The sequence below is a fragment of the Passer domesticus genome, chromosome Z (assembly GCF_036417665.1).
Source record: "Passer domesticus isolate bPasDom1 chromosome Z, bPasDom1.hap1, whole genome shotgun sequence".
Taxonomy (NCBI): Eukaryota; Metazoa; Chordata; class Aves; order Passeriformes; family Passeridae; genus Passer; species Passer domesticus.
Window position 1 is genome coordinate 59,244,808 of NC_087512.1, and position 11,744 is coordinate 59,256,551.

The window sequence follows — 11,744 nt, forward strand, 5'->3', positions numbered from 1 at the left end:
CTTAACAGTTTTTCTAAATGTCTCTTATTTGGTCTTTTGAAGCAGTCTCTTACAAATGAAGTGTAAATGTAAACTACACTGTAATTTGTTGATTCAGTGGCATTTTAGTCATTATAGTCATTATAGTCATTATAGTCATGTATAACATGACAAACATTCCTTCACAAGTTTGTATTAAAATATAGACTATATGTATTCATAATTATCACCATATTTTTATAGAATCATAGAATAATTTAGGAGAAGCCCTCTAGTATCGTCAAGTTCAACTGTTAAGTCAGTACTGCCAAATCCACAACTAAACCTCCATGTCCCCTCACCCTTTTGTCTAGGCTGAACACCCCCAGCTCCCTCAGCCATTCCTCATTAGTCTACTGCTCCAGACTACTCACAGCTCTGTTGCTCATTTGATATATTCTAGAACAGTAAATGGTTGAAAAAAAACAATTGAACTAATATGGAACTCCATGAACAGTCAAATTAGTTATGGAAAATTACTAGTTGTAAGTTAGTCAAAGTAACAAGCTGTGGAGTTACTAGAAAAAAGACATTATTATGTTCTCATTTAGAAATGTATATTTAGCATCAGTATTTGAGTTAAGTGATTTATTTTTCTGTTATTTTAAGAGATTTGCCCCAAGCACATTTGTTATAGCATACAGTTTTATATATCTGTGCATCTAAATGCAGCTTTCTCTCCCGATAATATTCATGTGATATGTGGTGTTTTCCTGAGATATGTCAGGCTCATATTGATTGAGAACCACAGTGGCCTCTCCAACAGCTCAGCTGTGCTCATTAGCCTTCACAATTTACATGTAGATGACCTCAATAAAGAAACTTGTTTGCTTGGCAAACAATGTTCTTGTAGGTTAACAACTCTAAATTATTTTGTAAATAATAATTATTTTGTAAGGAATAATTTGTAGACTGCCTAACAGCTTCAAAAGAGGAATTATATAAAAGCATAAAATTATTATAAAATGACACCTCCAACTATTTGTAAAAAGAAGAAAGAAGGAAAATAGAAGTTTTCCTACTGAATTTGAAATGACTTTAAATAAAATATTTTGCACCCGTTTTTTGTCAGCTATCTGCAGATTATCACAGGTGGTGGGGCACTGGAACAGGTTGCCCAGGTTGCCAAGTTGTGGCTACTTCATCCCTGGAAGTGTTCAAGGGCAGTTTGGAGATGAGACTTTGAGCAACGTTGTTGTCCTCATTTAGGTCTGGTATTCTCCAGTTTAATTTTTATTCTCCTACTGAATCCATGCACTGCTCTCTTACTTCCAGCCTCCCCCTCCCTCTGCCCTGCAAAGAGCATGGGTTGAGAGAAGAGCATTGTGCTAGAAACAGCAATGAGACAAGGGAACAAACAGTACAACAACAATACTGACAGAGGGTACCAGAAAGAGGTGAACTATTCACATGGAAACAGCACGACCCAACTGCTCCCTCCACCACACTATACTGACCCAGAACAAGCCCCTTCTCCCCAGAAGAGTTCCTTCCCCCAACCTCCAGCAGTGCTGGGAGGTGATATAGAATAACCTCTGGGTCCCAGCCATGGCTACTGCAAAAATTACCCCTGTTCTGGCTGGTAGCAGGACACTGGTCCAGTGGAAAATGTCCTATCGTAGTAGATGGGCAACTAGGTGGCCCCTTCCAACACAAAAATTTCTAAAATTCTGTGATTATCACTAAAGATAAATTAATGAATGATTAAACAATTAAATAAATGTGTCCCAGGTTTGAGAATGTAATTTCCGTTAATTGCTTAATTTTAAAAGAAAAGACCTTCACTGAAGTTCACATTGTCTCATTAGGGTGTTCTGTGAATAAACAATTATTTTGTATTCTATATCAGAACAAATCACAACTTGATCATTTGTACTTCTACCCGAGCAGCTGGAAAATGGACTGTACATTTTATTCTTCTGTTGAACTGGTAATTGTTGCAGCATGGCAACAGGAAAGGATTTGCTAAAATTAGCTCCTGTATTATTTAATTGATTACCTTTTGAAGCATCAAAAAGGGTTGAATATAAGGACTAGTAATTATTAAAGTACATATGTGACTGTGCAGAAAATGTGGATAATCCAACCTCACTTACACCTTTATAGCAGCTGTGGTATTAAGTGTTATGCTGTGATAAATGAGGTGAGATAACTAAATACGGCTAACCAAACACAGAACAAGGACATGAGGGATGACTTCATAGGAAGCAGTTTCAGTTGGGTGACTAAGAGCAATGTTCACCAGGTTGTCAGAACTGTTAGAACCAGCAGTCCCTGAGTGTAATGGCCTATATAGTTCAAGCATTTTGCTGTCTGGAAGTGCTTTCAGTGAGACACAGCCTAGCCAGCACTATAAAGGTGTGTAACTGAAGTGTGTTTACTGACGTGAAGTGACAAATAGAATTTTCAATGAATTTTCAGTCCCACATAAAAGTGAACAGAACAACCAAATCTTTCCACAAGCTGTGGATTTTTTGTCCAAATAAAATTTTCATCTGTTTAATATTTTCTTCCTATGCATGTCCAGCAATGGAATTAATAGTTTTTCTGTGTTCTTTCAACCTACACAGGATAGTTGCCGTTATGTGGTGGGATTTACCTGTGATCTTTTCAAGAAAATAAACTTTGCCTTTGTTCATATAGCACCAATCACCAAACAAAAACCAAAAAAGGCATAATAGTTATTATATAATTAATATAATTGTATACACTGGATATAGCTATGAAATCTCATTCTCTAAAAAAGGCATTTAAAACAGTTACTAATCTTTTTTTAAACAAGTTGGTACCATCCAATGTGCTTTATTGTCAATGAGAAAAAGTATTGCATATTCATACTATATAAATCACAGAAAAAAATCTGAAATGATAGATGACTAATGAGACCTACATAGGAATCCAGAAACAACTAATTAAGCACTTTAATGGGAAAATTAGGTGTTCCTGAACCAAGGGGTAGACAAACCCATGGCTGAGGGAAATGTGTAAAATTTCCCTCAATAAAATAATCATGTTGCATTGTCTTGTCACAGTATATTAATTTTTACTTATTCTTACAATAGATGGCTGAAAATGAAGCCTGTAAATCAGCATTATTATATGAAACCCTTGTGTAGGCCATAGAGAGAGATGATTGTGCTTGGGTTAGGATTAATGAGTGCCTGAATGTGCCAGTCCTGTCTCCACTGACTGACAAGACATGCTTAAAGGCACAAGCTGGAATTAGATACCTTATATGCACAAAAAGACAATTAATCCCTTATGCCCTCATATAAAAGGCCTGAAATCATAATATAGCATGTGGATCTGTAGGTGATATAACATTTTTGAAGTGGAAAAAGTGAAGAAAAATTTTAAAAAATATTATGGATAGCTTAGTTGTTTATTAGACAGCAGTGTGTAGATGTGCTTTAAAAAATGCTCACCCATGACAGCGTTTCTATTATGAACATCTTGAAGAAAATTCAAATTTTCATATCAAGCTATATGTTAAGTATTCTGTTTTACTTGAAGGGTTTCCTTACTCATATTATCAGTTCTTCCAAGGGGTTTCAGCTCTTCCACTATTTTGATTCATATAAGGTTTTAAGCCACATTATTCTGTTTGATGATAAGTTGATCATAAGAAAACATGGTCTGTTTTAGAGATGCCCTGTGAGTTTACATTCATTTATTTCCAGCTTATTCTCAAACTGTTATGCATATATTACACTGAATCATAGAACTGTTGAAGTTTTAGAGGTACCTTGAGGCTGTCTAGTGCAAAACCCTACCTCAAAAAGCTAGAGCAGGTTGCTCAGGGACCGTGGTCAGTGTGGTTTTGATTATCTAAGGATGCATACTTCACAACCTCTGTGGGCATCTTGGCCCAGTGTTTGTGACCACCCTCACAATAAGAAAGCTTTTTCTTGAATGCAGATGGAGCTTCTTGTATGTTAATTTGGGCCCATTGCCTCTTGCCCCACCATGGAGTATCAGTGAGGAGAGTGTCTCATTCTTAGTCACTGACTCCTATCAGATGTTTATACATATGGATATGATCCCCCTGAGCATCCTCTTTCCAGGCTGAACAGCCACAGCTCCCTCAGCCTCCCCTCATGGGAGAAGTTTTTCATCCCTCTATCATCCACATCAAGCATTGCTGGACTTGCTCCATGTCTGTATTGTACTGCCAAGCACAGAACAGGATAACAGAACCATCAAAGGAGCATAGTGTGTTTCCTACAATATACATACAGCTGAACAATAAGATAAAAATATTAAATACAGATAAGACTTAGAAATACTATATGCCAGTCTTCTATGTGAAGGTATGAATATCTAGAGAAAAAAGTTTCTTTTGCCCCAAAAAGCTATTTTTACATAGCAAAAATAATGTTCTCTACTAAAGAGGGTGTCTCTTTCTCTGTTAGTCTAGTTCAAAATAGTTTTATAAATAAGCATATTGTTTTTGTAATGTGTTTTCTTTACTTAACGAGAAAAAGTGAGGACAAAGTATTTTTGTTGAATAGTGTTTATACATACACATGCACTGGGGGAGAAATATGCTGCATTGTGACCTTCAGCGTGATTAATTTTTTGGCATAGTTTATAACCAGCAAGTCTACTGATTGTTTTTGTGCTTTATTCTTCAGGCAGTTAATTTCTGGTATGTCCTTGTGATGAATGATGAACACACAGAAAGGCGTTATCTGCTTTACTTCCTTTTGAGTTGGGGGCTTCCAGCTTTTGTTGTTATCCTCCTTCTAATTATCCTGAGAGGAATTTACCATCACAGCACCGCACAGATTTATGGCCTTGTCTACAGTGATCTGTAAGTGTTTCCTTAGAACCATGAACTAGGCATTGTACTATCTGTTTTGGTTTGTACTTAATTTTCTTCCATGTGGAGAGTCATATATAAGCATAGAAAACTCTCCTAATTAAAACATTATATCTTCATAGAACCAGACACATTTAAGTGGAGATACATAGATAAATATTTTTGCTCTTTCATACCTTTTTTTTTCTTTGGCTTCTTTTCTGGCAAACGTAATCTGTGATGATAGCTCTTCTAGGATATAAGGATAATATACTTAATGATTTTTTATCACAATTACATGCTTCATGTGCAGAAAATAAACACACGTCTTCTTTTTAAAACACATGTACAAATTCTTTTTATGAAAACATCATATGACGTTGCTTTCAGGGTAGACCCACAGCAGGAGAATATTCATCTGTCTTTAATAAAAGAGGAAGATACAGTGTGCATCATTCCATTATAAGAAAGCAAAATTTAGTGTTGTGTTTTTTGTCACGCCAAGGGAATTCCTGTGAGTAGATACTTGAATTTCATACTGATGTTTAAATATATGCAAGTATATATATACATACATATGTCCTTATAAATATTATTTGTATATGCATATCTGCATATCCGTGTGAATCTGTATTGTAATGGTAATGAATCTTACTGCATGGTAAGCAGGAATACCTGATTTTGATGTAAATGAGTTACATTGGGTACCACAAGTTCTGTGACCATGTTGGATGAAGTTTAGTCCCACATTCATAGACACCAACTCAATTCCGAAATATGACTGAGGTCCACAACAACAAACCGTTGCTGATATTTATGTTATATCAGGCAGTGTTCCATAGGCGTATACCATGCCATACACATCAATATTTCTTCACAGAACGTGTCTTTTTCTTTATGGTAAAATGCTTCTTTGTGCATCGTAAACACAAGAAATATGTGTAACATAATCAAGTTCTCCAACTGAAGCCATACTGTGTGTTGATGGTATCATTATGTAGTGAAACAGTTTCCCAGTTGTTTTCTTTTGATGTCCATGTCTCATTCTTTAAAAAACAAGGAAAAACCTTACACAATTCTAATAAAATTATTAAGTAGAGGAAAATTATTCAGTCCAACCATTACCAAAATTAAATATAGAACTTTTCCAGCATTCTGTTACAGTGGGAAAATGACAGAAATCATCCCAAGCTTAGTGAATGCGCAGCTTATTCTATCTCAGTCAACATGAACACTCTAAGAGATATCTGCAAAAATTTTCATAAATAGCATCAATGCTCATTCCTCATTGATTTGAAGGGCACTGTAAGGCTTGTTTTTATCTATACAAGATGACTTTGAAAGACAGAATGTAAAAAAGAGGACAGATTGAACAACAGCACTTGGTTTGTTTTCTCCAAGCCAGAATGCAGTAGTGGAAAAAGTGACAAGGAGATTTCCAAATCCAAACTCATTGCATACTGACTTCAGAATCAGCCCCAGAAACAGTTTGAAAACAGTAGTGTGCTGGTAAGAACTCCTCACATACGAGAGCTGGAAAACTGGTTAAAGTAACAGAAGTGGTGAAGCCTGATATCCTAACTCTCTCCTAAGCAATCACTCCTTCAGGCAACCCATTTTTGCATTAATGTGTTGTCTGACCAACTGTTTTGTTCTTAACCAGTATGCCATGGGCAGAATTAATAGCCAACAATATAGCTGTATTTAGAGAAGTTCATTTTATACTTGCACTGAACAAAAAATGAGTTCAGACATGTTGGGTTTTATGCTTCAAAGGAAGTATTAGGATAGAGTTTCCCTCCAGATATGACAAATTCTACATAAAAATGCCGGTATTTTATTCTGTGACTCTCATGTCTCTGTATAAACTAATAGTGTAGTGTTGATTGCTTTAATATTTAGCAGTGTTTATATATGGTGTGAACAGTTCTCTCTTTGGCATTGTGTGAATTTTTTTTAATACTGGTAAATTTGTCTGTATAAATGCCACCAAGCAACTTTTTCTTTTTAAGGTTGGAATTTAGTGATAAATGAAAGACCTAACTGACAGACAGAAGGGCTCTTTCACTCTGCTCTTTGCTGATTCCCCTATTGCTCAGCTGCAAAGGTTGAAGTCTCTTTGAATAAGCCTAGAAAAGATGCTGATTCTGTACAATTTCAAAGTAGTACAGGGTTCTTTTATAGCATCTTTTAGAATTCTGGGCCGTCTCTTGGGTACAAGTCCAGTGAGTGTAGCACAATTAACATTTAAACTTGTGTTTGTGAACAAAAGCTGGTACTTGTCATTTAACAATTCTGGCTTCTGATCTCAGAAACAGATGAGTTAGGGCAAAACTTGCAAATGGGTGTGGTTCACCAGCTTTCAACAGCACTGAATTTTTCAGGGCTACATGAGAAATTAGAAAACTAGTTTACTGACAAAGATTTCTATTTTAGGTCTTTTACTTGCATCTTTGTTCTGTAAGCGTTAGTGACAACTGCATTTCCAGGATGAAACTGGAGAGAGCTAGATTTTATGTAATTATTCAGATTTCTCTTTCTTCTTACCTCTCCATTGCACTATATATCTCTTTGTCAATATCTACAGTTTGAAATTACCTCCTTATGTTTTTTACCATATTAGGTGAACTGTGTCTTTGTACTTTAAGAGATCTATTAGAAAAAACACCACTCTGTTTAACTGTGAGATAAAACTTTTCAGAACCTTAATGGAAAGATTTTCAGAAATGAGGACTAGCTGTATATACCAAGAATGCAGCAAATGCTGAACTCTCTAGAGTTTGGAAACCACAGTAAGCTTTGGAATTTGATTTTAAGGTGAATTTTGTCTTGTTGTAAACTCATCTGTTCATAAGTTTTTCTTAATTTAATAGAAAAATTTCTTCTGAAAGGTGAGCTTGATCTTTTAACTACTTGAGTATTTTAAATCTCTTACCTACAGTAGCATGCTTTTAAAAGCTCAGGAACTACTCTTGTTGCTGCTTTAAGCTTTGAGTCTGACTAGACCTTGAAATCAAATTAGCATAAGAAGGCCAAAGGACTTTATTTATTACAGTATAAGCTAAACCAGTAGCTTTTGAAAATGAGAAAATGAGAAATTACTGCACTTGACAGAATAAAAATTTAAAAGTTTATAAGCAAATATCTCCCTGCCTACTGTACTACTGTATCATGCTGTACCCTACTTTTTTTGTTTTCTTTTTTTTTCCCAATTGCGACCAACTCTGTAATTTCCTCTAGTTCCCAGAAAGTAGGAGTTTTTTTGTTCATGTTCTCTTGGGAATCAGTGTTGGCCCATTCCCATTTAATTATCTTTATTTATGATCTGGATGAGAGGGTTGAGTCCATTGTTAGCAAATATGTGAATGATACCAAGGTATATGAGAGTGTTGATCTGCAGGAGGGTAGGAAAGCTCTGCAGAGGGACCTAGACAGGCTGGGTTGATGGTCCAACACCAATGGCGTGAGGTTCAACAAGGCCAAGTTCCAGGTCCTGCACTTCGGCCACAACAACCCCATTCAGAGCTACAGGCTGGGAATGGAGTGGCTGGGAAAGGAGTGGCAAAAACAGTGTCTGGGGGTGCTTGTCAATAGCTGGCTGAACATGAGCGAGCTGTGTCCAGGTGGCCTAGAAGGCCCAGCTGGCCTGGGTCAGAACTGTGTGGACAGTAGAACCAGAGCAGTGACTGTCCTCCTGTACTGGGCACTGGTGAGGCGAGACCTCGAGTGCTGGGTTCAGTTTTGGACCCCTCAATTTAGGAAGAACATTGAGGTGCTTCGAGTGTATTTAGAGAAGAGCAACAGAACTGGGGAAGGGTCTGGAGCACAAGTCCTCTGAAGAGAGGCTGAGCCCGGAGAAAATGAGTCTCAGCTCACTTGCTACAATTCCTTGAAAGGAGACTGTAGTGAGGTGGTAATCAGCCTAGTCTCCCAGACGACCAGTGACAGGATGAGAGGACATAGTCTCAAACTGCACCAGGGGAGGTTCTTTACAGAAAGAGTGACTAGATATTAGAATGGGCTGTCCAGGAATGTAGTGAAGTCACTTGGAGGTGTTAAAGGAAAGGCTGGGTGTGGCACTTAGTTGACGTGGTATTTGGTCATAGGTTGGGCTCAATGATCTCAGAGCTATTTTCCGGCCTAATTAATTCTGTGATTTTGTCTGTGTCTTGGCTGTCTTCTGCTTGCTCTTTTACCTCTGTTAATCTCTCCAGTTTCTAGAAGTGTCTCTCTTTTAGCAGAATCCTGTTATATGCCCAAGGGAGGAATGATCTCCTTTGTCAGGAGGATCCCTGTCACACATTTATTTTCCTCTTTAAATTTGTAGAAATAACCATTCAGTTGGATTCAGCTTCATATTTTCTCATAGCAAAAAAGGGTTAAGCTAAATGTTCTCAAATATCTTCTTTGTATCATTGTCATGAAATATCTATGAGAAATAATGGAAACGATTTTCCAGTGACATTCCTTTCTAAAAAACTCAAAATACTTCTATGTCCTCTACAGTCCAGCTCAAAGCAGAGGTTTTTTGCAGGAAAATCACTGAATCTGTGATTATGGAGCCACATCTGTGGGATAGGGAAATGAAGCTAAAGAAAGCTGGACCTATGAAATTTTTGCTGTGATTAAGGGTTACAACTCGTCTTGTTGCTTACACTGCAGTTTCTCTGAATCTGAAGCATAGGGACAGCTCAGGGAACAGATGAGCCTGCCATAGTTTTAAGCCCAGCTGGACCTGAAACACCATGCTTTGCTTCCTCCTCTCTTCCTCCTCCATCGCAGTTGAATGGGGAGAAGAATCAAAGTGAAACTTGTATATTGAGATAAAAAGTGCTTACTGTTTGAAAATAAAATAATGATTGAAAAGAATCATAATCATAATCTTAATAATTAGAATAATAACAATGATTTTTTTTTTTTCTTTAAAGTGATGCACAGTGCAATTTGTCTCTCCAATTTGGCTGGCTGATGCCAAACACCCCTTCCTGAACCCAGACTGACTGCACTTACCATTTTATATACTGGCCATGAAGTTCTGTGGTGTGGAAATATCCTTTTGGTCAGTTCAGGTCACCTGTCCCAACAATGTTTCCTTCCAGTTTATTTTGCCTACCTTTTCACTGACAGAGCATGAGACAAGGAAGGAAAAGTCCTTGACTTACGGTAAATATGACTAGCAAAACCCAAAACATCAGTATCTAATCAATACTATTCTCATTCCAATGCAAAACACAGCACTTGTACCATCTACTGAGGAGGAATTAACTGAAACCAGGACAGAGTAATTGTTAACATTATTAGGATAAGAAACTCCATAGAAAATGTGCTTTGGTACCAGGGCCTTTGCAATGCACTTTGTGCCATGGTTTCTCTCTGACCGAAAGTCTGTCAGTCTGTTGCACTGACCCTTAATGCAGTCAGAAAAATATACTGGGTGCTGCTTTGGGTCTCATCCAGTTGTATGACTGTCTCAGTGTTGGCACACGTCCTAGGAACAGATCCCTGGCTTACTAGCTGTTCCCTAAAATGGAAATCTGCTTTCTTTATACCAAGGACCAGTAACAAGAACATTTTAGCTTGAGTGACCTAATTTCGGTCTAAGCATTTGGATTAAGTGTCATGTCTCCTTTTCTGTATTACTTCAAAAGTGCTGAATTCAGCCATGAGCAAGGTTTGAATTACCAGATTTTTACAGGCAGGAATAAGTGAGAAAATAGCTAAGAATTGCCACAAAAATATTCAGGGATTTTAATTTAACTCACAGACATACCAAGAAGAAGAAGTTTGTGTGACAAGTCTGTGAGGAATTACCATTCTCTAATGCCTGGGTTTTTTTATTCTGCATGGACTAGAAGTGTCTCCCTGCATGGCCCTCTCTCTCCAGCTTCTTTTTCCTATTATCCCAGTTTTGCCACCTCCTCTCTCCTCAGTTCACTGGCACATCATCTAGGATTTCAAACTGCTGTGCTAGACCTCAGCACAGAATGATGCTTGACTCTCTGTATGCAAAGCCAATTGCTTCATGAACCACCTAGCTGAAGTTGGGGGGCAGAAAGCCTGGAGTTTTCACTGCTGATTTCTCACCATTTGTACTCTGTACTTTTCTGCGTAGTAAATTTAACCGTCCTGAGCTACTGCTACTGCTACTGCTACTGCTACTGCTACTGCTACTGCTACTGCTACTGCTACCGCTACCACTACTGTAGTAGCAGTATAAATAGGGATAGTAGCAGTAGTAGTGTGTAGCAGCAAGATAAATGTTTCTGATGAACCAGAGCTACATCAATTATGTTGACAGAGCACCACACTACAGGCATTCTTATATATACATGCACACATATGCATACACATGTATATATATATATATATATATATATATATATATATATACACACACACACATACTTATATAGGGAAAAACCTACAGAATAAGTTAATAAAAGTACAGAGTTTGACCTTTTTGTATCCTGTACTTGTGCTTTATTTTCTAAACTTTTCCTGTGTTTTCAAAGAAACACAGGTAGTCTGATGTGCTACCATCTTCTAAGGATTATTTAAAAATCCCTCAATTCTAGGTGGGATGGCTTTAATTGCCTTTCACTTATACCTCATTCCAGGATAAGTTTTCAGTGAGGCGAAATTGTTTGTTACAGTGGCAGGGGGTTGAATATCTTTCATATATTGGCAAATATTTCTTGCAGCACATCAGAATCAGGCATACTCACTGTACTGTGCTTTTTAAAAACTAAAATAAAGAAAGATAAATTCTGGATGCTTTTACTGATGGAATTTTGAAATATGAGTAGACAAGAATATTTGATATGGTAAAATTTCCAGTCATTATGGGATGGTTAATTTCTGACAAATCATGGTATCATGCTGTCATGGTAAAGAGTTAAAAAGGTAGGTTGTTATGGGTGAAAGT

General features: G+C 37.2%; 1 protein-coding gene across 4 annotated transcripts in view; it reads left to right on the top strand.

The window, feature by feature from the left end:
* The window catches only part of ADGRV1 (adhesion G protein-coupled receptor V1), a 283,830-nt gene that overhangs the window by 201,600 nt on the left and 70,486 nt on the right, over positions 1-11,744 (top strand). For all 4 annotated transcript variants that reach the window (XM_064402834.1, XM_064402835.1, XM_064402836.1 and 1 more), the window contains one exon: positions 4,653-4,831. In XM_064402834.1, the coding sequence (XP_064258904.1) occupies positions 4,653-4,831 (179 nt within the window). The remainder of the gene's footprint in view (positions 1-4,652; positions 4,832-11,744) is intronic.